Genomic DNA, 27,900 nt, shown 5'->3' with positions numbered 1-27,900 from the left:
TGACGTCAGAAGAGTACGCGACAACAACCGACGCCGGACCAAGACTTTGGAATTCGGCCGACCGAGGGACCGCCTGCCGGCTGAAAACCCATATGTGATTACTGCAGCTGTAATAGCCCTCGAACATCTACATTTATGGTAGGTACAAAACTGTACTTTCGTTGCCTTGGATAGGGCCTTTAACACTTGATCTATGGAGATGTGAGGTGCAGGACAAGTATTCGGATGTCGAAAGAGCCTTTGGAGGGGGACAGGGGGTGAAGTCTGCGCTGAACCCAAGTCAACAGGGTCAGTGTAAGTGATACTATTAAGTACTAGTTCGGAACAAACCTGGGCTTTGCCATGGAGGTTCCCGACGTAACTGAAGAAGGCTTTGTGGTTTCCCTTTGTTTCAGAGGCTAGTTTCTATTCCTGATTGGCTTTGGAGTTTTTCCAGTTTGGAATTTGTTCCTTTTTTATCCTTGGGCAACAGTTTCTTCCTTTTGTTGTAAAGTCTGTTGATAGAGGATGTCCTCCAAACAGGTTTGTGTTTCCTTGAGGAGCAGGTTTTAGTTCTGTTGGATATAGCAGAGTCCATGCAGTTGTACAGGTACTTGTATACTGCATTGGTGTACTTTTCAGCATAGTTGTCTGCATCCTGTGAGAGGGGTAGTGGTGTGAAGCTACAGATACCCTCTTTTAGGATGTTGTAGTCAGCTTTTGAGTAGTTTTTTAGTTTGATCTATGACTGGGGGCGGGGGGGGGGGTTGAGGGGATAGAAACTTTGAATGAGACTGTCTGATGATCTGATCTCTCCAAGGAAGAACATACTATGGGAGTGGTGCAGCGGTCGCCCATGTTGGTGAGAACCAAGTCCAGAATGTTATCTCCCCTTGTGGGGGATGAGACGAGCTGGTCTAGTGCGTTAGAACTAATGAAGGCAAGGAATCGTTGAGGTGAGTGCATTAGTTGAGGAATAGTTCTCCCAGTCTGTGGTGGGGTAGTTGAAGTCACCAAGGATCAGGGTGTTAGGCAGTACCTTGATGGAGTCAAGTAGGTCCAGATAAGAGGAGTGGCTATCCTGAGTCAGGGAGGTTGGTCTGTAGCTGGCTATAACTTGGATCGGTTTCTTGCAAGCTGTCCCTTGCATCTGGAGTAGTTCCAGTGCGTCATGTTGACAAACCAGCCTGGAGGTGTGCCTGTCCTTAATAAAGATTGAGACTCCACCACCCTTAGTCTTCCCAGCCTCATTTTGGGGTCTTGAATGTGTGGAATGAGGTATAGGCTGGTAAGGTAGGGATGCTCTCCGTAGCCCTGAAATCAAGTTTCTGTGACCACACAGACATCGCCTTCTTCCAGTGCAAGGAAAGCCTCCATTGAGTGCATTTTCAGGTTAAGGCTCCTAGCATTCGAGTTCTTAACATTACTTTTTGAAGCAGGAGCGTCTGCCTCGACCATATGAGTGCATCTAGCTGCAATGTCTAATTTTCATAATGGTTTGAGTGACTCCATGTTAATGTCCCATAAATTCTGCAGAGCTTTTCTCAAAGGAGCTTTGATACTCAGACCCTCATATAAAGATCCTTTGGCTCCTAGGGACTTGAATCTCATAACTCAGTCAGTAATTAGTACCCCTTTTGAACATGCAGTGACTTGCGATGTGAAGTTTTTATCTTATAAAACTTTATTGCTGATAGCTGTCACTTCCCCAAGAAAGATTTCTGAGATTCAGGCATTATCTTGCAAACCCCCAAAGATAGGGTTTCTTTAGGAACAAATCCTTTCTACCTAAGGTAGTGTCAGAAGCCAATATCAATCTGACTATTCATCTCCCAGTGTTGTACCCCAGCTTTCCTAACAAAGGCGAATATTGTCTTCATTTACTAGCTGTACATAGACAATGGGGTTTTTACCTTCACAGAACAAAGGAAATCAGAAAATCAGACCAATTTCCTTTTCTGGCTGTATGGGAAAATCTGTTTCTAAAGTTAACTTATCAAAATGGCTTAAAGACTGTATAACTTTCGTTTATAACAAGAAGAAGTTGCAGTTACCGGGACCTGTCAAAGCACATTCAGCTAGAGCAGTAGCCACTTCTGCAGTTTGTCATTCCAGAGCTTTTGTTGACATTTGTGCAGCGGCTACATGGGCTTCCCCTCATACCTTTATTACTTATTACAAGCTAGATCTGGTCTCTAGGCGACGAGTGTCATTTGGTTTGATAGTGCTCAGGAATATTCTTCTGTGACACTTCCCTGGATTTAGGTAGCTGGGGACTCTGTCCCAAGAGTCAAGGACTGAGTGAAGATTAACATCAGATAAAGAAGTTATGTCTTACCATAAGGTTCCATCCGTGTTTTCGATCTTCACTTATCCTTGACACACCCCCCCCCCCTTCCCCCTGCCCTTCGGTTTCTTGGTGGAATGGAGCTTTTCTGAAAAATTGATTCCTTCCTGTTAGGAATACAGGTATGGTCTCTGGTCTGCAATTTCCAGTCTGTCCCTTTTTTTATGCAGATTCAATCTGAGGTAGTTCCTGTGAGGAGCATTACGGGTAAAAGCTTAGCTTGAGAGTTTTTGGAGGGCGTGAGCTGGAGTAACAGCAGTCTGTTCTGAGATATGAAACCAAATCCAAGAGTCAAGGATTAGTGAAGATCAACAACACAGATGGAACGTCATAGTAAAACATAACTTTTTTGTAGTAGTTGAAAAGGGTGAGGGATTTAAAAAAAAAAAAAAAAAATGAAAATACAAAATGAGTGCATCTTCTAACCCGTTAGTTTCAAATCCCCCCTCAACTCAGGGTCATATCTGTACAGCTGTATGGTCAAGATGACATAGCAGTTATGTGATAAATCAACTACAAGGTGACTTGCTCGTATCTACTTTGTGAGAAGTAGTGAAAGGCAATTCAGTCCATTGTTTCTTTACAGCTAATTACATTCTGAGGCAGGCCAGTTCTGTAGCAGACAGGCTTAGCCATATCTAGAGGTATTCTGTAAATGCCTATGAGCCACTTGTTCACAGTGAAGCTTTTCTGTTGCTGGGACATGTAGTGAAACTGTTCTTGTTTCTGGGGAAAACTGCAGTGTGCTGCCTTCACGTCCCCAGCCATTAGAAAGTGCTCAAACTACATTTCTTTAATGCGTCTTCCAAGGGGGTTATCTCAACAGCATGGTCAGACACTCAAGGCCTCCTGGCCTCCTTTTCAGTTCCCCCATTTCTTGTAATGACCAGAATCATTCAGAAATCTAAACTTCTCAAGAACAGAGTTATCCTAGTATCTCTTTTTTGCTGCCATTGAGGCAGTGTACCTTGTTTACATCACTGATGTTCATCGTGCATACAGCTGCAGTAATCGCATATGGGTTTTCTGCCGTCAGGCGGTCCCTCGGTCGGCCGAATTCCAAAGTCTTGGTCCGGCGTCGGTTGTCGTCGCTTTCTCTTCTGACGTCAGTGAGGCCAGAGTATATAAGACACAGCCGACGCCATGTTCTTCAGTCTTTTTTGCCGCGCGGTGCCCGAAGCAGAAGCAGTTCGCAAGTGCCGGTCGGCCAGCTCCTGAATTACGAAAATTTTGGAAACCGAAGTCTTCATTAAAGCTAAGTACCCGTTGAAACTTTTCTTGCCTCAGACCGATGTCAGAAAAAGTTAATAATTGTATTTCTTGTGGGAAGCAAATACCGCATAAGGATTTCCATTCCCTCTGCATACCTTGTTTGGGCCCAGACCACGACGTCTCGGGCTGTCGCTTTTGCGCTACCTTCAATAAACGCAATATTAAGCGTCGGGCGGAGTTCGCCCAACACTACTTTGGTAAAGCTTTTGATTATAAAATGTCGTCGGACACTACGACTACCGTTTTGTCCAAAAAACGCAAGGAAAAGGACCAACACGCGAGGCCCGCGGTCCCTGCCGACACCACGCCAAAACAGGCTACACGTGGTCCGGTTCTCAGCGAGACGTCTTTGCAGTCCCTGACTACCGACGACACTCCTTTGGCGGTGTCCTCTGTACCCGAGACCGCTGGGACCTCAGCCCTTTCCCAGACTACAACCGAAGCCTTTGCTAATGTTGAGCCTACTAATGTGGACAGGTCCACCTCCACCCATGGTGTCTTTAGGCCCTCATCTTCTTTTTCAATTAAGGCCTTTACTAAATCCAAAGCAGCCAGGCATCCCACGAGGCCTGTTGCACAGGGCCCATCTCCAGGTCCCATGCCTAAAAAACAGATGCTTAAAATGGCTGAGGATTTAATTACTCTTATCAGAGGTTCTCAACCCCCTCCAAACAAGAGACCCAGAGTGGAGGAAGATTCCCCCTCTTCTGATCAGGGATCCATTTTATCAGAACATTCTGATGCAGAGGAACACTCTTACTCTCCTTTTGAGGATTCGGATGCAGAACAGTCCATCCCTTCTGTATCCCCTCCTGAGGATTTTTCCTTCGGGGAAACCTTGCACACCTTGAGGGAACACTTCCATTGGGAAGACCAAGACTTTTCAGATTCCAAGAAAAGACTTAGGGAATTTCTTTTGTGACCTCTGGCTATACCCCCTGTTTTGGACATACTGGATGATGTCTATTCGGAGGCTTGCCTTAACCCGGATTCTCTGCCTTCTGCACCAGTCAAACCTGATAGGTATTACAGAGTACCCAGCTCTCACCAATTTCTCTTCAAAAGCCATAATGCTGACCCTGAAACCATTTCACAAGGCCCCAAGGGATTGAAGGCCTCCACTGCCAAGAATCCACTTCCTGCAGAAAGGGAATCAAGATCTTTAGAAAGGTGGGGTAAAAAGGTATATACCTCGGCCACCCTAGCCATGAGGGCCTTAAATTGTCAGTTTCATATGCTTAAATATCAACAGTTCCTGCTATCACAATTAAGGAACAAAATGTCTCAACCTGAACAACCAGATTTAAAGGAGTTACAGGATATGATGCATAGTGCAGAGCAAGTGGGTAAACACACTTTACAATGTGGTTATGATGCCCTAGAGGCTTCAAGTAGAGCGGCTGCTACGGGATCAGTCATTCGCAGGCATGCTTGGCTTAGAGAACAAAACTTGCCTGATCATGTGAAAGCTAAACTTCTAGATGCTCCTTTACAAAAGGATGTGCTGTTTGGTACTAATGCTGAGGAGATATTACGGAAAATGGAAGAAAAAGCCAAATCCATGCAAACTGTCAAAACCTTTTTCCAGGTCCAACCACCACGTTTTAGCAGAAATTGGCCTTCAAAGAACTGGTCCTTTCCAGCCACTGACAAGCCCCAAAGAGGTAGATACAGATGCACAAGGGGCAGATGGCAATCACAAGGATCATATAGAGGACGACAATGGCAAACTCCAGCGCCAAGAGGTGGCGAGGACAGTGCACAACAATACAGGAAGCAAACCCAATGACTCCCTCATTTCCATGCCAAGCACGTCTCAGCTGGCAGCACCTTTGGGAGGAAAGCTAGCATTATTTGCAAACAATTGGCATATTGTCACAACAGACAAATGGATCCTGGACATTATAAACAGAGGCTACAAATTTAATTTCCACACTCTTCCAAAAATGAGAGGCATGCCAAAACTGCCACAGAATCAAAGGGCAGAGGCACAACTACAAATTTCAAAGCTCTTAAGCATGAGAGCTATTCAAGAGGTACCTTCTCACGAACAAGGTCAAGGTTTTTATTCAAGGCTTTTACTGGTACCAAGGAAAGGAACCGACTGGAGACCCATTTTGGACTTATCCATCCTAAACACATTTCTACTGCATCAAAATTCAAGATGCTCACATTACAGCAACTTCTTCCCATGCTGGGCAAGGAGTTTTGGCTGGTAACATTGGACCTCAAGGAGGCATACCTGCATGTCCCAATCAGACAAAGCTGCAGAAGATACCTCAGATTTCTTGCAGGTTCAATCCACTATCAATTCTCTGCATTGCCCTTTGGCTTATCTACTGCGCCCAGAGTATTCACAAAGTGCCTGGCATCAGTGATTGCCTACTGCAGACTTCAAGGGATACAAATTTACCCTTATTTGGACGACTGCCTGATCCAAGCGGACAGCAAGCACATACTTCTGGAACATCTGACATGTGTGACACGGCTATTGCATGCTCTGGGATACACAATCAACAAAGAATAATCAAGGCTAACACCATCTCAGAAAATAACCTTCCTGGGTGCCAACTTGGACACAAACACCCAGATGGCCTATCTTACGCCAGAAAAACAAGGGCAACTATCTCAGTACTTCAAAATACTAGCAAAAAGTACCAGGCTTACTGCAAGGAAAATCCTGCAGGCTCTGGGATTTATGGCATCTTGCATTCTTTTAATCCCATGTGCAAAGCTGCATATGAGGAAACTTCAATGGTACCTAAAAAACCTATGGTCTCAACACAGTCACAGTTTGGAAACAATACTACCAATAATTCCATGTTTGCAAAAGGAATTTCTATGGTGGGCCCAAGCATGTCAAGCAAACACAGGCCTCCCATTCTGCAAGCCAAAAGCAGAGCAAGTTATCACCACAGACGCCTCAGATTACGCTTGGGGGGGCGCACATGACGGACAGGTGCATCCAGGGCAAATGGTCCCAAAAAGAAAAGCACCTCCACATCAATCAAAAAGAAATGCTAGCAGTAATAAATGCAATTACAGCTTTCAAGGACTACCTGCATCCAGGACAATTACTCATAAGAGCAGACAACACCACAGTAATGTGGTACATAAACAAACAAGGAGGAACACATTCATACCCCTTGTGCAGACTAGCCATGACCCTTTGGAACTTGGCTCTGGAATGGCAAATCGAACTTCAAGCACAATACCTGCCAGGATTGGAAAACACGCTGGCAGACAAATTAAGCAGAAATATGACAGATCCACACGAATGGAAGTTACATCCGCAGATGTTTGCAGAAATAACCCAAGTGTGGGGGAGGCCAGACATAGATCTTTTTGCCTCCCACAGGAATCATCAATTGGAAAAGTTTTGTTCGAGGACCTTTCATCCAAAGGCCTGGAGAGTGGACGCCCTTTCATTCAGTTGGACAGCATGGACAGTTTACGCATTCCCACCTCTGATTCTTCTGCCCAAGGTATTTTTGAAAGCAAGAACAGACAGACCGAAGATGATACTGATTGCTCCAGATTGGCCAAGGCAACACTGGTACCCATTGCTGAGGAGCCTAACACATACTCCTCCCTGGTCCCTGCCTCTAATGTCACATCTGCTGACTCAGCACAGTTACAAAACTCTCCACAGCCAGCTGAAAACACTCAATCTCGCTGCATGGAAAATTCCTTAACACCACAACAGACCCTACTCTCCAAGGAGGAGCAGGATGTCATTTTGGAGGCCAGAAGACCATCTACTAGAAAAGCTTACTCCGCAAAATGGAAGCGGTTTTGTTCTTGGAATGCGAAAAAAGGCCAGGACCCTAGAAAACTGAACTTGCCTCAGGTATTACAGTATCTAGCTGAGCTGCTGAACAGTGGACTTTCATTTTCCTCCATAAAAATCCATGCCTCAGCTATTTCTGCAGAATACAACACGGATCCTCCTTTATTTTCTCACCCACTCTTACGACAGTTCCTCAGAGGGGCTAAGAATATTAGACCACCAAGGAAACAACAAATACCAGCCTGGGATCTTAACTACATACTAGAAAAATTAACATTGCCTCCTTTTGAACCAGCTGCCTCAACAGATTTGCAATATTTGCCCTGGAAAACTGCCTTCCTTCTGGCTATCACTTCAGCTCGTAGAGTTTCGGAATTACAGGCCCTCATTGCGGTGCAGCCCTTTCTCATTTTCCATTAGGACAGGGTCTCCCTTCGTACCAACCCATCATTTATGCCTAAAGTGGTATCTAGGGTAGCTTTAAATCAAGCCATACACCTTCCTACCTTTTACCCCAATCCTCAAAACAAAGGGGAAAGGCTGCTACATTCCTTAGACATCCATAGGCAGCTACGTTACTATTTGGACAGAACAAAGTCCTTCAGGAAATCAGAACAACTCTTTGTGTCCTATGCTGTAGGGGCTCAAGGGAAGCCAGTTTCCAAGCAGACTATTTCAAAGTGGATAGGCCACTGCATACGGTTTTGTTATTCCTATCATGGGAAATCTGTTCCTACAGGTATCAGATCACACTCCACCAGGGCCACAGCTACCTCTACAGCCTTCCTCAGAGGAGTTCCTACCAAAGATATTCTGGAGGCAGCCACTTGGAGTTCTGTACATACCTTCACAAAACACTACCACCTGCCTTTATATTCCAGAACAAGAGCAGGCTTTGCCACTGCTGTTTTGCAGGGCATTCTGGCTCAACCCAGTTCCTCCTAGTACCTACCACCCTGTGCGTAGCTTTGGGATTCTACCCATATGTGATTACTGCAGCTGTATGCACGATGAACATAGTACAGTTTTTTACCTACCATAAATGTAGATGTTCGAGTGCTAATACAGCTGCAGTACAGGTTTCCCTCCCTCCTTCCCCACATGGTAAAGGCATGGGGCCTAACAACCTCTTCATACAGCCTGACTGGGTTATCCTTCTAAGGTTTATTTGCTTGCAACCACTGTTTTTGGATTATATTGCATTACATGTATACGCATATAAGCATAATTTATGTATTGCCTTCTTTCGGGGGGCACCTGACATCTGGGGCAAGAAAGACTGAAGAACATGGCGTCGGCTGTGTCTTATATACTCTGGCCTCACTGACGTCAGAAGAGAAAGCGACGACAACCGATGCCGGACCAAGACTTTGGAATTCGGCCGACCGAGGGACCGCCTGACGGCAGAAAACCCATATGTGATTACTGCAGCTGTATTAGCACTCGAACATCTACATTTATGGTAGGTACAAAACTGTACTTTTTGTCCATTGGGTAAGTCCTCGTTAAGGCCATCGCTGCCTAAACCTGACAGTCAGGCTTCATTTCCACTAACAGACAGTAACCCAGCTTATTTTAGATAGATGAGTAAAAGCATTTCATATTCCCAAAGACATTCCAATCAGAAAACCTGTTCAGATAATGGACTTGTTCCTCCAGGGTCTAGACCTATTTTCATTCCTAATCTCTCGTATTCTGGGCTAATGCCTAATTTTTAATTTTAATCTCTGATCCATTTTTCTTTTAGAGTTCAACCATTTTTTTCTGAATGTATTTCTTTCTTACCTATGTTATGGTCTGTAAGAGCCTTTTTACATTATAGCCATCTGTGGACCCGCTACTAATTTGCTAGAAATCTCCCCCTCTTCAGTTTCTCCTGTCCTCTTTCTCCGTCTATACTGACCTGACTAACAAAACTAAACCTACCCTCAAATGCTTCCTATGTAATAAAGTAAAAAAAAAAATCCTTTTGTGTTCTGCAAACAATACTTATGATACTGTTCTCTGATTTTAATGCGATGCCAATGTATGTTTGTATTTCTCTTATTATAGCAATGCTTTTTTTTTCTGTTATATTAATGCCTATGTAAATTGTACTTCTGGAGCTTTTCTCCCTGGGACTCCGCCAAAAACAGACTTACACCCAGACAAACTATCTTGGTAAACAAATAAATATAAAATAAAAACCTATTTCATTAGTCTCCACCTTGTTCGTGACTCTGTTCCACCGTAGGGTATTTAGAGAACCTTGTCTATTTCCTTTCACACCTTCTGGCAAAATTAAAGAACCTGTCCTGAGAGAGCTTATTCCTAGTGACCATTACATTGGGCAAGGAGATTTTTGAGTTGCAGGCTGTTTGTTAAACCTCCTAGTTTTAGTGGTGTGATGTTTAGGCTGTATCCTTTCCTCATTCCAAAAGTTGCTGCAATAGCTAATTTGAATTGAGCCATAAACATACCTGCCATCTTTCCTCACTGCACTTAGAAGAATCTCCTCTCCTGTATGGATGTCCATAGGCAGCTGAAATGCTCAGTTGTTTCTGTATTCAAAGGTTTGTTTCCTTTGCTAAGACCAAAGTTCATGCATTCTAGATAGCCAGCTGCGTCCAGTGTTCACCTGCAGAACAGTAAGACCTTTTCAAAATTTCCCCGCGTCCATTCAGCTTGAGATGTAACTTGAGATGTAACTAACTCTTCTGCCTTTTTTCAAAAAATTCATCAGCTTCCCATGATGCCTTCACAAGGTGTAGTACAAGATGCATGTCATCAGTTGGCCAAGATTATTTGGGGACACTTTTACCTTTGTTCTGATAATTCTGCTCACCCAGGAGGATTCGCTAGTGACTCTGCTCTGTTCATTACAGAGGATGGTCCTCCTCTTAATGGGTAAGAGTTGGTTACAAATGAGTTGTTATGTTAAGTATGTAAGAAGATTTTCCATCCATGTTCTTTCCTTGCACCCTCCTTCCCTGCCATAGCTGTGTCTGGTCTAGAGTCTTATTGTGTTTTCTCACTTTTGATGTCTTTACATTCACTGCTGCAGTATTCTTAACATTCAGGATTCCCTGACGTGGAAGCCTGTCATCCAGCCAGTATACCAAAAACTTTCTGACTTCATTTAAAGGTACCCTTGAGTGTTACTCAAACGCGCCTTACATACTGTAGGGCATAAAGGTGATGTTCAGGCGTACCATAAACCGAGCTTCTTTGCCACCAGTCCGAATGCATCTTTTCACTGTCTGGTTTTGCATATTCTATTAAAGCCCACATATCGGTCATCTCTATTTGTCTGCCTGTATCTCCTCCTTTAGCTTCTAGATGCGAGGTTAAACAATTTCTCAAAGGCATCCTTAATATTAGACCTCCCAGGAAGCCTGTTCCACCTCCCTGGAATCTTAATTTTGCTTTGGAGAAGTTGACTCGTGCTCCTTTTGATCGTGCTGTTTCAGCTTCCTTACACTATTGTTCTTGGAAGACTGTTCTGTTAGCTCTTACTTCTGCCAGATAGGTGTCTATGAGTTGCAGGCCATTATGGCTTGTCCTTTATTTTTCATGAGAACAAGGTGTCCTTGCACATTAATCCCTCTCTCTGGTTAATGAGCTTTCCCTTAATTAGTCTATTAATCTACCTAATTTTTTCCCCTCTCCACAGTCTGACAATGAGAGGGTGCTGCATACTTAGGATTTGCATAGGCAACTCAGAATTTATTTGGATCAGACTAAGGCTATTCGAAAGTCTGATCAGTTGTATTTCTTTTCATCCTAGATCTTTAGGTCTAGCTGTATCCAAGCAAAGTATTTCTTCTTGGATTTCTAAGGCTGTTTCCTTTTGTTACACCTTTCATGGCAAGAGCCTTCCTTCAGTCAAGGCTCATTCTGCTAGAGCGATGGCTTTTGCTGGTGCTTTTTTTCAAGGACTTAGATACTGATTATATTCTTGAAGCATCTACCTGGTCTTCTGTGCATACCTTTACTATGGTATTTCTAGAGCTAGGTCCGGTTTTGCTAGTGCTGTTTTCCATGGCTTCTTAGGGGACTGTTCTTCCCATTCCCCCTCCCAAGTTTCCTGTTGAGCTTTGGCACTCTGCCGAATCTTAAGAATACTGCAGCAGTGAATATAAGGACATAGTACAGTTGTGTGAAATTTTAACGTAACGGTAGCTCTCCTGCCTTCACTGCTATAATATTTGCTCCTTCCCTCCATCCCCCTAGTCCTTCCCCTCCTGGATGTACAGGTTACCTGGAATGATGTTTCTACTAGGGAAATCAGTTCTGTTTTTGGTAAGCCTGAACATCATTTTTATGCTCTACAATATGCAAGGAGTAGTTTACGTGTGACGTTCAGGCATACCTTTAAAATGCAATGGGAAGTGTTTGGTATACTGGCTGGACAATGGGCTTCCATGTCAGGGAATCCCAAATGTTAAGAATGCTGCAGCAGTGAAAGCAAGGACATCTTCAGCTATTGTAAGATTCCACACAACTGTACTTTTTTCCACTCTTTTGTGTCCAAGTCTGTAACTGGGGATCTAGAGAAGTAGGCAGCTATTGTGTGTGGTAGGAAAGGGGGCAGGATCCTGGCAGCCTGGGGAGATTTTACTTGCCGAAAGTTGTTGATGCTTTCTGCAGCACCAGTCTTGTTTGTTTTAGAGCTTGGATCACTTTCTTTCAAGTTTATAGTTAATGGTACAGCTGTTACTTTACATTTCTATGGTTAGTTCTTTCAACAGGCATTTTTTATGTAGTATAGTGATTAAGATAGAAAAAAACAAGTAAATATGAAAAAGAATAGATGTTAAGTAGTCCAATCTCGCCTACATTCTTACCCGTGGGTTTGGAGCCGAACCTCTGCTCCGACTCGGCCATACTCTAGCTCGAAGTCTTTCAATTGGCTGGGCTAAGAAGGTGTCCCATGCTGCACTGCTCCCTTTTCCCAGATCTCGTTTGCTGCTCGTATAGCTCAGACGTGGCCTCGCTCTTGGCTGTGGCCAAGTATAGCTTTTTGTCTTTTATTGAGATATTCTCGCTTCAAAAGCTATTTTCATAGCTGTGTGTTGTGTGTGTACTAGTTTGATAATCTGGTGTACAGTTTTTCTCATGGTACTGTTTTTTTGTGGTGTCCCACTAACTGTCTCCCAATGGGCTAGGCCCGTTTCAGTTGGAGGACCTAGTCGGCCCCTGTTCTTTCTGTGTTTCTTGTTAGTAGGTACCTATCCCTCGGGCTAGGGCCATTTAAGTTAGAGGACCTAGTCTTTTCCCTGTGTTCCTGTTGGGACCGCTTAAGTTAGAGGTCTTTTTGTGGTGTCTGTTGTTTTTCTTTAGTTCCCGCGCTTGTGGCTTCTATATTAACGGTTGGTGGCTTTTCAGTTTCCTTCACTATATCTAAGGATACGAAAGAGCATAAGCCCTAGGGCTTTAAGAAATGTACTAGATGTGGTTATAAAATGTCAATCACTGATGGGCACTCTGTGTGTGTTTATTGTCTGGGGGCGATTCACCTTCAGGAATCTTGTACATTTTGCCATGCATTTAGCCCGCATGTTCTTCAGGAGAAGAAGAACAAACTAATTTTGAAAGGACTTCTGAAACCCTCCTTCGAGGAAGATTTGGAGAGGGCTTCTAGCTTCAAGTCCCCTCCCTCTAAGAGTAAAACTTCCAAGGCTAAAATGCGATCTCCAGCTCCATCAGTATCCTCGGAGCCTCTGGAGAAAGTTGCAAAATCTACTTTGCCATCCCCGGCTCCACTGTCTTCGGTGCCAAAGGAAGTTAGTGCATCGATGGATGCTTCAGCTCCAAGTCCCTCGGAGCCGGTTGCGGAGTTGGTAGTTCGGAGCCGGTATCCAAATTTTAGGCTAGTCTCTCCTCCTCGCAGGTCTCCTTCGGAGAGGAGGTCTAGATCTCCTTCCTTTTCTTCTAGGTCCTCCAGGACACTTTCAGATGTGGATGTAGATAGAGTGGTACAGAGACTGCTCCAATCACCAGTACTGGCTAAATTGTTTTCGGCTCCAGCCCAGTCGGCTCCGGAGCCTGTCACCCAGCCAGCGTCGATACTACTTCCGCCGAATGAATCTCCGCTTTCAGATCCGGAGTGGTCGGTGCCGTCTGATGTCCCTAGGTTGGCTCCGATGGCCCATCCTGGCTTCAGCTCCGACCCTGCCGGCTCCATCCACGGGGTTCAGGACTCATGGTTCCTCGGTCGGACCTGAGGGGGGAGGCCTTGGGACACTTTTCGGCTCCTAGTCTCCCTCTCGGTGCTGCGGCGTGGGGGAGCCTGACCCCTGCTTCGGACCTGCTCCCTTCTACTCCGAGGTCTTCCACAGCTGGTCGATCTTCGGAGCCAGGGGGGACCAGCTTTCGAGGCCATGCGGAGTGTGCTGGCCAAGTCCTCAGCGGCATCATTCAGCATTGACACTCTGTCCCCTCCAGCTCTGGTGCAGGTCTCTGATTGCCCTCTATCTTTCGACAGCGGAGACTCAAGGCCTCAGGATACCCCTATGAGTGGTCCCCATATTTCTGAGGGCCCCTCAGAGTTTTTGCTTGAGGAGCCACCCAGAAAAAGAAAGTGCAAGAGGAAGCACATAGACTCCCAAGATGAGTCCCTCACATCAGACACCGACCTCGAGGAATCGGAGGGGTCCCCCAAGTCATCCTAGAAATTTTGAAGCAGAGGGGTGACTGGCCCTCCAAAGCTCCCTCTGAGGAGGAGTCTGTGTTCTTGAGGGCCTTTGGGGCTCAGCCCTCTGCCTCCTGGGTATCTCCGCCCTTTGACTAACTTCTTGATCTGGTTTGTCGAAGGATGTGGGAAACCCCTGACTCTGGAACCAGTCCCCAGGAGACCCAACAAATTCTTGTCCGCCCCCTCTGACAGTTTCTATCCAAGGGAGTTCCTGTAGATGCCATGGTGGTGGCAGCAGCCACCAAGAAGGAACTGGCTGAGACTTCGTGTACCGTCCATCCCCCTAACAAGGAGTCTAGGACCATGGACCGGTATGGGAAGCGTATGTTTTCTTCAGCGGCCTTTACTCTGCGGTCACTGAATTACTTATCACATTTTACACGGCTCCAAAGAGATCTCCTGAAAGAGCTTGGAGGTACTCTGCAGGGTAAAGTTTCTGATGCAGTGGCTCAGAAGGTCAGCGCTCAGATGTCTACCCTCAACTCTATTGCTGACTACTCCATGAGGCTGATCTCTTACGCAGCCAAAGGAGCGGGTAGGGCAGCAAGTTCGGGAGTTGCTTTTAGGAGACACTCCTGGATGTGCCTCTGTAATTTTGCGGAGGCCTTCAAGTCCACGTTCACCAGTGCCCCTTTTGATGGTTCCTCCTTATTCGGAACCAAGGTGAAAGACACTCTCACTAGGTGCGAGCAAGAGGGAGAAACTCTGTCTGCTGTGGGAGTCCGTTTTTCCCTTCCTTCTAGGCCTTATCCCAAGACCCAGCGGAGTGGGAAGATGTGGTTCAAAAAATCGCAGAGGTTTTTTCATGACGCACAAGGTGAGTCCCCCTCCAGAGGCAGGGGAGGGGGTGGTAATTCAGGTAGATGCCGCCCTAGGAGCAGAGGAGGCCCGCATAACCAGGGAGACAGCAATTCCTTTCGTGGTTCTCCCTACCAGCGCTCCTGATGGGAGGGCCCGACTGTGCGTTTTCGGAGCCAGTCGGGGGTCACATTTCACTATACCCAGAGGCCTGGCAAGGTATCACTAAGGACCAATGGGTATTAAAAAATAGTTTCCGGAGGATATCACATTCCCTTCTCTTCAACTCCCCCTCTGATCACAAAAATCCCAGATGTTCCACCCAATCAAAGGGATTCCGCAGCTTCAGAGGATTTAAAGCTGCTAGTAAAAGGAGCCATCCAGCATGTCCCCTCAGACCAGATCGGATTAGGGACTTACTCCAGATTCTTTTTGGTGCCGAAAAGGACAGGGGACCTGAGACCCATTTTGGATCTCGGCAGATTGAACACCCATGTGAAGAAGTCCAAGTTCCGAATGGTCACGTTGCAATCTATTCTCCCATTGTTGGGAAAAGAAGTGTGGATGTGCTCCATCAACCTCAAGGATGCTTACTACCACATAAAGATGGCCAGGGCATCCAGAAGTCCTCTACGCTTCCTGCTGGGAGCCAGTCATTTTCAATTTCGCACCCTGCCCTTTGGTCTCACCACAGCCCCCAGGGTGTTCATCAAATGTATGGCAGTGGTGACGGCTCACTTGAGACGTCAGGAATTCAAAGCGTTTCCGTACCTGGATGACTGGCTCCTTTCTGCCACCACCAGGCATCTACTACTACAAACCAGAGACGCCACTATCAAACTGTGTCAACAATTGGGCATCACTCTAAACTGGGAAAAGTCTGCCTTGTTGCCCTCGCAGCGTGTCACCTTTATAGGCGCCGAGTTAGACACCGTGCTCATGAGGGTGGTTTTACCGCTAGAAAGGATTCAGTTTACAACAACAGGTGTATGCATTGCTCCCTTTGAGAAGAGTGAAGGCAAGATTGGCCCTCAAATTGTTGGGGACGATGGCTGCTACAATTATGCTGGTTCCTCTGGCGAGGTTGCACATGAGGCTCCTTCAGTGGCTACTCTTCGCCCAGTGGTCTCTACAACATCTTCCGCTTTCTCATCTTATAATAATCACAGACAGGTGCAAGCAAGATCTTCACTGGTGGCTTCACACCAGCAACCTCAGTGCGGGAAAACCCTTTGTTCTGTCCCCTCCGGTTGCCACAGTGACCACGGATGCCTCCCAAATGGGCTGGGGGGGGCATTATCTAGGCAGGATAGTCCAAAGCACGTGGCAGGAACATGAGATGCATCTGCATATCAATGTCCTGGAGATGAGAGCAGTGCTACTAGCGTTGCAAGCACTTCATAGCTTTCTTCTTCTCGGGACAGTTGCGATCCACTCAGACAATATGTCGGTGGTATGGTATCTAAACAGACAGGGAGGAATCAAGTCGTACCCCCTTTGCAGAGAGGCCATGTGAGTGTGGCAGTGGCTTCCCAACGTTTTCTTGTAGCAATGCACATTCCGGGGAAGTCCAGTGTGATTGCCGACAGGTTGAGCAGAGCTATTCTAATGCCTCACGAGTGGTCCCTGAACAATTAAGTTGCGGAGCAGATTTTCCGCAGGTGGGATCAGCCTTGCTGTGACCTATTTGCCAGCCCCCTCAATACCAAATGCAGAGGCTACTTCACCCTTATCCCCCCTCAGGGGGAGTCACCCAGGGACTATCTAGTTCACGATTGGCCCTCTGGTCTACTATATGCTTTCCCTCCTGTTTCTCTGCTGACAAATGTTATTCAGAAAGTGCAATCTTTGGGAAGCAAAATTATTGTGATTGCTCCACACTGGCCTCGTCAAATTTGGTTCCCCTTTCTCCATTCCTACCTCATGGACGCCCCCACCCCCTTGATTTTGGACTCCCAACCAGATCTGCTGACTCATATGTCAGGGCAGCTCCATCCCTCTCTTCAGCCCCTCCGGTTGACAGCCTGGCTTCTCCACTTCCATCATTAGTCAGGCTTCGTCATTTTTCGCCGGACTTGTTTCATATTCTGTCTTCCTCCCATAAGCCTTCACCAGAAAAATCTATTCCAGTAAATGGAAAATATTTTCCATATGGGCGCATACAAGACAAATTGATGCTTATAAAGCTTCAATTTAGTCAGTCCTGGAGTTCCTCTCCATGCTTTTCAACCAGGGATCAGCGGCCGCAACTGTTAAGGTCCAGTTGGCGGCTATTTCCACCTTTCACGTCGCTGATGAGCCTAGCCTCATGGCACATAGACTTTGTAGGGCATTCCTGAAGGGCACTATGCTGCTTCGTCCTCCAGCTTCATCCTCCAGTCTTTGACCCAGTTATGCCTTGGGACTTAAATTTTGTTCTACAATGTCTCACTTTGCCCCCCTTTGAGCCTGCAGCCACTTGTAATTTAAAATATTTGACTTGGAAGACAATCTTTTTGATAGCCATCACTTCAGCCAGACGTGTCTCGGAGCTTCAAGCCTTATCGATCAGACCACTTTACTTGATTTTTCACAAGGACAGGGTTTCTCTCAGACCAAACCCTTCCTTTCTACCGAAAGTGGCTTCAGTTAGTAATCTCAACCAATCCATTGAACTACCTGTATTCTTTCCAGAGTTCTCGAACAAGGCAGAATTTAAATTTCATCAGTTGGATGTGCACAGACAATTACGATTCTATTTACATAGAATGAAGGATCTTAGAAAATCGCATCAGTTGTTTGTCTCATTTTCAGAAAACAGGATTGGTTTTCCTGTTTCCAAAGTCACCTTGTCTAGATGGATCTCCAGTTGTATTTCCTTCATTTATGCTTCAGGTGGCAGAGATTTATCATTTCGAGTGAAGGCTCACTCTACCCGATCTGTGTCTACATCTACAGCCTTTCAGGTCAGGTTGTCTATGGATGATATTTGTGCTGCGGCTACATGGGCATCTCCTCACACCTTTGTTACTCACTACAAGTTAGATTTGGTGTCTAGAGGCAGGTCTTCCTTTGGTTCCACAGTGCTCAGGAGCATTTCCACTGCACCTCCCAGGATTCAGGTGCTGGGGATGCTGTCCCACGGGTAAGAATGTAGGCGAGATTGGACTACATAACATCAAGAAGTTATGTACTCACCATAACGTTCGATGTATGTAGTCCATCTCGCCTCACATTCTTACTTACCCCCCTCCTTCCCCCATCCTGGAGGACCTAGAGGTTAGGTATGATTTCAAAATTCCTTTATGGTTGGTATGTTCTTCCTTCTCTATGTGTTATGTGTGGCGAGTGAGTGATTGAGCTTGCAGCAAACTAGATCTGGGAAAAGGGAGCAGTGCAGCATGGGATACCTTCTTAGCCCAGCCAATTGAAAGACTTCGAGCTAGAGTATGGCCGAGTCGGAGCCGAGGTTTGGCTCCGAACCCATGGGTAAGAATGTGAGGAGAGATGGACTACATACATCGAATGTTATGGTGAGTATATAACTTCTTGTTTTTATTTAGTTGTCTTCTACTCTGATAATGATTGTACATTATTGAGGGCTTGTTACTTGGACCCCTTCTGCAAATGAGCCTAGCTCTGCAGGGTTACCCAAATTTTATTTGTTGTGTTAACTAAAGTAACAGTTTCAGTTACTGAGTTTCCCCAATGCTGAGTCCTGGAATATGGAAACTAAATGAAAGAAAAGCCAGACTTTCTATTTTGTGGAATATTCCCTTCTTTTTTAACTACGGCAATCAAGGATATACAAGTTTGGGGGGGAGGGCTTCCTCCACATATGGGGGAGATGAGCATTTGTGCCTCCCCCCACCACACAATAAACAAGTTGAAAGGAGGATAGCAATGTTTGATACTCTTCCTTTTCTTATATTTTCAGGTGTTTTTGTGGCAGTGCGAATCCCAACATTTAAATAGAAAAGGTGTTTTGATATTTGTTCTTTTGTATTTTCGGGTTTTTTGTGGCACTGCAAATCTCAACATTTAAACAGGAAACCTAAAATTTCTGTTGTAGCAATTACTTTCGAGTTGTTGCAGAGAGCTTTCTGCAGGCTTGCTTATTTCTGTACAATGTTACTCAGGTACTGTTGCAGGAGCTATGGAATTTTCTACCATTTTCCCTTTTACCATTTTTTTGTAACACAGCAGTGCTACAGTAGTGATGAGGAGTATGCTGCCTCTTTGTGTCATGGTGGTCTGTAATTGCACTTTTGATGTGCTTCACAAAATTAACATTTTTAATTGTGTGTCAGTTTAGATTACTGCCCCCATTAAAATAATTTGGTGTAGTGGTATTATTTATTGATACTCGTGTATCTTACAGCACCACTACATTTCAGTACTGCAGTAAGCACATGGTTTAATTTTTCTCTCTTTGGGTAGCAGAGCACTAGTACGTTATTTCGGATACTTTTGTTTTTGTCTCTGGTTTATGTCAACTGTCACTCCAAAGAGAGAGAAATGTGATATTGTTTGGACAACTATGATTCCTGAAGGACCACCCTTTTGTAAAGCTGACTGGCTGAGAGATATTTAAAATAAAAATATTTTGGATTGTTTTTTCCCCGACCATAAACTTGACCAAGGTAAATTTTGACCAGTATTGAGATAGGCCAGGAAGAAATGAAGCCTCCCCACTCCGCGGCACAAAATTGTTGCTGCACTCACTCAGGAAAAACTCATTCCCTCTCCCTAAAATACTAATTTATTGTTGTTTAACATTGTAATAGTTGTATAGATGTAAGTATTATTATTCTGATTGTTTAAACCTGTTTAATACCATTTTTGTAACTATTTTGCTATTTTGTTTTTAAGGCTTATATGAATCCAATAGCTATGGCAAGGGCACGGGGCCCTGCTCCATCTTCGGGGCCCTCCATTCAGGACTATTTGAGTAGACCAAGGCCCACTTGGTAAGCTGAATTTTGTTTAGTGGAAAATACAATTTTCTGCAGTTTCAACACTACATAAAACTCTCACTTAGCTTGACTGTATGCTTTTAGAATTCTCTTCTGTGGTATAATAATTTGCAGTAGTAATGTTAGCTGTAATGTCTTTATTGGGGCACCTTATACAGTTCTCCTTTGGGTGTGAGGCGTCTCACTTCAGTGATGTCAGTCTGTTATGAGCAAGAGTGCAAACTCCACACACAAGCAAATATTTGTGAATGTTAGTGTGCACACACACACACACACACACATATATATATATATATATATATATAATATGTATGTGTATTTTATACATGGAAGAAAAGTGCATGTGTAATGTAAGTGGGTATTTCATTCATTGCAGTTCAGTTGATCAAACAACATTGTGCTCAATTGCATCAAGCTTGTTTGGTTAATATATGTAGAACAGTGTTAAAATAGATAGTTTCTAAGAATTTAAGTGAGTTTCTCTTTTTTAGTGTGTGTTCACCAGGTGTGTTGCTGGCTATTTAGTGTGAGATTGCTAATAATGGGTTAAGCGCTATTTCCTTATTCTTCACTGTGGTGCAATTAGCAGGGGGGTGTGGAGAGCACATTTTCGTGTGTGTATGTGTGTGTTGAGAGTTTTGCTTTGTTGGGTCAATGTATTGAAACATCAGATTAATGAATTTTGACATTTTAATATTGACCCTGTATGTAATGTATAACATCTTAATAGACAGCTGTTTTGATTGAGTCAGTGTTGACCTAATAATTTACTCATCTCTTTCTAGTGAACAGTGTGTGTTCTGTATTAAGTGCCTTGTTTGGGGAATTTTACCTTCCCTTCTCTTTAAATGATCTCACTGAAACCCAGTTCATTACAGTTCTACACTTAGAAAAGTATTATACAATGACCCCCCCCCCAATTAATATTCAAAAACGTGCACGCTGATTGGCTAGCGGGCCCGTTGTAAATCTCACAATATACCAACAGAAAAAGGTCTGGCCCCTGGACTTTTTTTCCATTGGTATAAAGTGCTCAGAACATTTTTTTTTTTTTTTTAACAAATAAAAAAAAAAAAAGAAAAAACGGAGCAACAGAAACTTTCTTTTCTCCGTTGCTTTCGTTTCAAAGCATTGATGTACTGGGTATGTATGGGACGCAAGTCCCATACGCATGCTCAATACATCAAAACAAGGAAGCAGTGTACCACAACCAGCGGAAGAACAGTAATGCTTCGTTATACAAAGACATTATTTAAGAAAATATTTTTTTTCTTAAATAATGTCATTGTATTATAGCAATAACCGACTCTGTGGTTGTGGTATATTGAAGATTTACCCACGGTTGGCCTTATTTAATCACTCTGGCTTCGCCCTCGTGATTAAATCACACCAACCATGGGTAAATCTTCAAGATACCACACCACGTCATCTGTTATTGCTTAAATAACCCATTTGTTAACCGAATTACTTCACAGGCAGTGGGTAATTACGGAAGGGTTACAGTATCGTTTTTGATGTGTGCATTGCTTAGTTACCATGTTAGATCAGTTTAAGTTTTGCTAGTCAAATGATGCTTGCTTGGATGGTGGACCTTGTGAGACCTGTGAAAGTCAGGCTTATGCTTGGTTGTCTATGCGCTGACCATTTTTTCCTAGTCTGACTTATGAGCAGGAAGCTGAGCAGCATTTTCTGAAATGGTGGTTTGTTTTTCATACTTAAAAGAAGTGAACTACTGCACTGGGCTTGCTGAATTCTTTCTTAGTGGAGTCTTGACAGTTTAGTTTTGAGCTTTCCTATTAAGCTTTCTTCAAAGATTATTGTCTTTTGTGAAATACACGATTCCCAATCAAAAGAAGATCACTTTCAGTAGTAACATTCTGCCCACTTGCAGTCTTGCTTTACTAAATTATTACACTCTGCAAGGCTACCAGTCTGCACTGTAGTGTGCAAGTATTACACTGGGGATTCCTGCTATCCCAGTTTCCCCTGTATCAACTTAAATTGGCAAGGCCTACTATTGAAAAAATAAAGCCGTTAAAATTAGAAGAAAACATGGCTGCCCAGGATATTAATAGAAAAAGGGAGTGAACAGGATACTCCCAACAGCCATTTTATAAGTTCCTTGAAATGGCAGTGCCCAGCCATACAAAATGCGAGTCTGGGCAGTCTTTCTGGTTGAGTAGAGATGAGCCAGTGGTCGAAGTCCCACTGTAGCGAATTCTTGCAGTCCATTAGCAAACAGTAGTGGTGGTTTTCTTTTGGGGCTTGCACCATGAACTTGTATGTTTTTTAAGCAATATTTGTGAAGTATGCCTTTTTAGACTCTGTTTCAGGCAATAATAATTGGTCATACTCTAGAAGCGGTATGGTGGCCCTTTTCTAACTGTTTGACAGGCTTCTTTTAATAAGGCATTTATTCCGTATCTGCCTTGTAACATTGTGAAAGTTTTGATTTCAACTTGCTAAAGATCGGTGTTTAAGGAGAGTGCTATATTCAGAGATGTACTGAGGTAATTTTAAAGCTTTGCATTAAGTGGGGACAGGATATCCTAATCTTATTGTATTGGTGATGTTTTAGTAGTTCAGAAAGCATGGCTTTAGTCTTATTTATTTCTTTTGCCTCAAAGCAAAGTGGAGGGGATTGACAGATATTGTTCTGGTTTTGCTTGATTATGTCTCTGGAAATAGATTGTGCTGGGTAAAAACGCATAATCTTTTATAGCATGTGATATTTTTCCATTTTGTCGTTGAGGCCCCAGTTTACAAATATGGTATACAGTAGACAATCTGCGAATAGATTGTGGAGGAACCCCTCTTTGTAGTACAAAAGGTGGATAGTGTGTTTCTCTACCTCCCCCATAGATGAGATTGTTAGGGTAGCTAGATAGTCAGCTTGAGTTGGAGAATTCTACAACATGAACTTTTGAGATTATTTTTTAGTAGTAATAGTAGACAGTAGTGAAAAACTACTCCAGTGCCTTAATGAGTTACACAGACATGATCCTGATATAAGCCCTGTCTCCATGGCATTACAGGTAGCATTAGGGAGACTATTGCTTTGAGGACTTGGGTCGTCTTGTGAAATAATGCTAAGTGTTGTGCAGGGGATTGTAAGTTGTGGGGTTTTACTGATTTGGCCAGGATGGACATTGTTATTCAAATGAAGATTTGATACCCACAAGTGGGGCTGTCTTGAGTTACTGGTGGATTGAGGACCCGCCCTACTCCAACCTACACCAGGGACCCATGCTAAAGGTGGGAGGGGTGTATGTGCCTGCCATAAAGCCTAGCAACCCTGGATCAATAAACTACGGGGAGTCCGGTGTCCATTTGCCCAGCCTGGGTTACCTGGGATAGCTGGGTGTGAAAGCTGATGTAAAACCAGTCAACCTGCCAAACATGAACTAAGAATTGGTACACTCGGTGTAGGTTCACTGATGAGATATAGCTTTGAATTGGATGACATGATGGTATGGAGGAGACTGGACGTCCTATGTATCCAAGAGACAAGATGGAAGGGCAGTGCAGCAAAACTACTTGGCTTGGGATCCAGAATTTACTACTTTGGAGGAGGACAGGCTAGAAATGGTGTTGGAATTGTGGTGAGAGACCGGCTTCAGAAGGCAGTGAGGGATGTCATCAGAATTAATGACAGACTCATGGCAGTCAGACTCCAGTGTAATGATAGGACAGTATTTGTAATTTCAGCCTATGCCCCACAGTAGGATTGTTATAGTGAGGAAAAACGTGCATTCATACAGCAGTTGCAGGATCTGCTAGATAAAGCAGGGCAACATGAATAAGTGTTGGTACTGGGTGACTTGAATGCACATATCTGGACAGACAGAACAGGATGCAAGGACTGCCTGGGTCCACCTGGGTGGGGCACCAATAATATAGGGGACTTGATAGTAGCCAACACATGGTTTAGAAAAAGGGACAGTCGCAAGATCATATGCAAGAATGACTTACATGCAACTCTGGTAGACTTCATCCTCTTAAGGAAAAAGCACTGGAGTAGAATTAATAATTGCAAAGTCATTCCCAGTGAAGCGGTTGGCCCACAGCATAACTCGGTTGCCACAATCCACTGCAAGTAGTGGTCACAGAAAGCTTTAAGGTCAGAGACTAGGCTGAAGACCTGGAAGTTGACTGGAGAGAGAGCACAGCTGTTCAAGGAGTTACTCAGAGTTCTAGCAACCCAAGAATATGAACTAGGTGAAGTTGAAGAATGGAAGCGACTCAAAACACCATGTGTGAGGACTACAGAACAGATATGTGACTGAGCCAGGTATGGAAGTAAGGTACATATGAAAAGCTGGTAATGGAATGCAGAGGTCCAGAAAGTCTTCAAAAGAAATAAGGCATGCAGGAAAAGTGAGAGCGCGACCTCCAGCAGCAGACCTGTCACTAGTGGTGTTCCCCAGGGATCTGTCCTGGAACCCTCTACTGTTTGGCATCTACTTCTCAGAGGTCCAGGCAAAGACAGAAAGGGCCTGTGGCTGGCCAGGTTTGCGGATGACTGTATGTTGGGTGCTGTCATTGACTCCTAAATGATAACATACTGCAAGAGGGTCTCTCAGCACCAAATGACAAGTACCAATGTCATGGCCTTAAGTTAAACACAAAAGAAATGTATTATCATAGCATTCGGCAAAAAGCACTGATTACCACATCAACGGCAACCCCCTTAGCTCATGAACTGTGGTGAGGGACCTGGATACTCTGGTTGACAACTATCTCACTTTCGACCATCATGTGGTGGCAGTGGTCAGAAAAGCCTTTTACTTGGTCCATCTCTTAAGTAAGGGAATTGCATTCAGAAAAAAGGAGGTTATTACCTCTTTGTACTCCTCCCTCATTAGCCCTATAATTGAGTATAACTCCCCGTTTGGTATGTACCTCTCCAAACACCTGCACCAACTGGAAAGGCCAGAGAAATACCTCACAAAGAGAATCCATGGCCTCCCAACACCTGTCCTATGCAGACAGGCTCAAATCACTATCACTCTACTATCACTCTACTTGGTACCATATAGATTGCTCAGAAGATGATCTGTGTCTTGCCTACAAGTTAATACCAAACTCTGCCATACTAGAGATGCTCCATATCCATAAGTCTAACTCCTCATGTATTACCCACTTGAAAGGCCTAAATCTAATGTGCAACATCAACAAAACCTGCTGGAGAGACAGGTTTGTCTCCCATAGGCTGCCCCGTCTCTGGAATAGACTTCCCATACGTGTCCGATTACCTTACTGACCCTCTTCAAGCGCAACCTTGAAGAGTGGATGGGAAACCAAAGATTTGTCCCACGGGTTCCACCTTTGTCCCTTATTGACAGGGTTGACAGATGCTGACTGAGGTTTCTTGGTTTGGGGATAAACTCTTGGCTAGGGATGCAAGGGCCCTAGGGCCATTAGCCTAGTAACCTCCTGTGAACCTATAGAAAAGATGGACTAGGCTAGGATGGAACACTTGTTTGCTAACACAGCTAAGAAAGAAGTTGCAGTAGCATAGAATAGGGCATTGGAAGCACTCTACCAGCTTCTGGAAAGTGACTCAGTATGTGGAACAAGGGAACTATATCAGGTTGCAAGGCAAAGATAGAAAGATAAAGAAGATTGCCAGACACACATCTTAAAGGTCACCATGAAAAACTTGCTCACCAATCCACAGGGCATTATAAGCAGATGGAAGGAGTACTTTTAGCAGCTTGTAAATGAAAACTCCACAGAATCTGTACTGCCCGAGATGCAGCCTACAGTGAGAGGAGAAGCAAGAATTTCAGTGTGGAAAATGAAGTCAGGGAAAGCACAGCAGATATGATGCTGGGTGAGATTGGGGAGAAATGGCTCTTGAGGGTAGTTGTAGCAGTGTGGAGAGAAAGCCGTATCCCACATGAGTGGAGAATAAAGCATACTTGCGCCAGTGTACAAGAACAAAGGCGATATCCACAACTGTGCACAGAGCAGTAGAAAGTAAGATGGGAGATGAGCAGTTTGGATTCAGATCAGGATGCAGCACAACTGACCTGAAGTTTGTAGTGAGACAGATAATTGAGAAGAAGCTAGAGATGAGGAAAGAATCCAACCGGATATTCCCAAGATTTGGTGAAATCATATGACAAGGTCCCAAGGAAGCTGGTTTGAGCAGTACTGTGGTGGTTCGAAGTCCCAGAAACATGGGTAGAATTAGTGCAGAGTATATACAAGGACCCAATGACTCTAAGTATGAAAAGCATTTGGTCTCACAGAGGGGTTCCCAGTGGGAGTGGGTGTACATCAGGGTTCAGCTCTGAGCCCATTGCTATTCATACTGGTGATGGACTACATTAGCAAGCAGGTCTGAGAGGACAGATCAACAAAGCTGCTGTATCTAGACCATGTGGCATTACAGGCAGACTCTGAACAAGAAATTCACCAAGGATAGGGAACTGGAATGCAAAACTGAAGCCACATGGGATGAAACTAAGAGTGGTAATGGCAGCAAATTGGGGAAATCGGAAGAAGCTGAGAATTGAGATAAAAGGGAACACCAGGAAGACAGTGGAACAGGTTAAAAGTTTCAAGTATCTGTGTGGGGTGGTTGAGGAGAAGTGAAGTCTGAATGAAGAGATCAAAGCTAGAATCAGAGGTGCTGCTGCCAACTGGCATAGTGTGTCAGGTGTAGTGTACGACAGAAGAATGCCAAAGAAACTGAAAAGAAGGTGTACAAAATCATGGTGTGACCACTACTACTGTATGGTTCAGAAACCTGGGTAGTATAGGCAGAGCAAATGAGGAAGCTAGAGGTGATGGAAATGAAGTGCCTGAAATGGGTGGTAGGAGGCATTGTGGAACAAGCAAAGAAATTAGGATACAAGAGCAGAAGAAGAGTAGGTTCAGTTGCAGAAAAGATCAGAGAACAAATTCCGGTAGTTTGGGGACATGTGCAGAAGGCAGAAGACAGTCTGGTGAAGATTTCTGACAGGAAGAAGGTAAGAGGAAATGAATGTGTCCAGCAAAGAGATGGACTGATTGTGTGGATGGGAGATAGTAGGTTTACCCCGGGGGTCATCTCTGTGTCACTACTAGATAGAGGCACAGTAAACTAAACCCTAAATGGGCATTCTATTCTCATCCTAAGGGGTGGTGAAAGCCACACACACTCTGGCTAGGCTTGTAAATGCCCTAGGGCAGATAGCCTAGTACGAACCTATGACCCTATGAACCTATGAGAAGATCTGTGGCAGTCGGGCATGAGTGTCGAAGAAGGCAGGAGTGCAGCATTGAATCGAGAGAGATGACGACAGCACGACACCCCAACCTCATGTAGAAAATTGGGGGGGGGGGGGATTTCAGTAACAAACTCCATTGCCCGAATAATTTTTTTTAAATTCTGGAACAGTTCATATATCTGCTTGGCGTCTACAGTAGTTTATACATGAATAAATTTAGCAGAGCTTAATACAGTGGATATTTGTTTTTGGTTTTCAGAGAGTACTTTCAATACTACAGCTTTTTGAAAGCATAATTTTCAAGAATCTCTGCAAGTCTTAACTTAAGCGCAGTTAAAATAGTCTTGTTTTTTTGCAACAGGATTGATTGTCACACCCTTGATTACTGTAATTTTCCAGAACCTTGACTTTACGTTAGTTTTCTACAAAATGTTGGCAGTTTCTTCTCTCCAGTTCACCGATTTCACCGTGACCTACTGAATATATTGTCTTAGCTGCTTCAGCAACAGCCACAGCTTCAGGTTGTGGGCTTTGCCATGGGTTCTGTATTCTTTCCTTTATATCCAACCTAGTCTTCTGTGGTCTTGTTATAGTAGTACTTCTCTCTCTCTTTTTTTCCAGTATTTACTTTACTGCTGCTTAAGAATCAAAGTAATGTAGATGAAGTGGATAATCTTCTGTTCAACCTTTTACCCATCAACAGCTAGTGGGAATGAGGCCCTGCAGTTGGGTATTTTGTATTTCATAATTGCAAGGTGCTGGTCCTCATAGTTATTGCAACATTTCTAATGTGTTTCTTTTTTTCATATTTGAATATTTAACTACTTGTCTATTGGATGGATGACTGTGTACTGGATGCTGTT

General features: G+C 44.2%; 1 protein-coding gene across 2 annotated transcripts in view; it reads left to right on the top strand.

Annotated features, from left to right (window-relative positions):
- The window catches only part of FAM133B (family with sequence similarity 133 member B), a 677,034-nt gene that overhangs the window by 168,766 nt on the left and 480,368 nt on the right, over window positions 1–27,900 (top strand). For both annotated transcript variants that reach the window (XM_044067632.1, XM_044067633.1), the window contains exon 2: window positions 19,714–19,811. In XM_044067632.1, coding sequence (XP_043923567.1) covers window positions 19,714–19,811 — 98 coding nt within the window. The remainder of the gene's footprint in view (window positions 1–19,713; window positions 19,812–27,900) is intronic.

The sequence above is a fragment of the Protopterus annectens genome, chromosome 3.part1 (genome assembly GCF_019279795.1).
Source record: "Protopterus annectens isolate FY-2018-M chromosome 3.part1, PAN1.0, whole genome shotgun sequence".
Lineage (NCBI taxonomy): Eukaryota > Metazoa > Chordata > Ceratodontiformes > Protopteridae > Protopterus > Protopterus annectens.
This window is presented reverse-complemented; position numbering and strand designations above follow the sequence as displayed.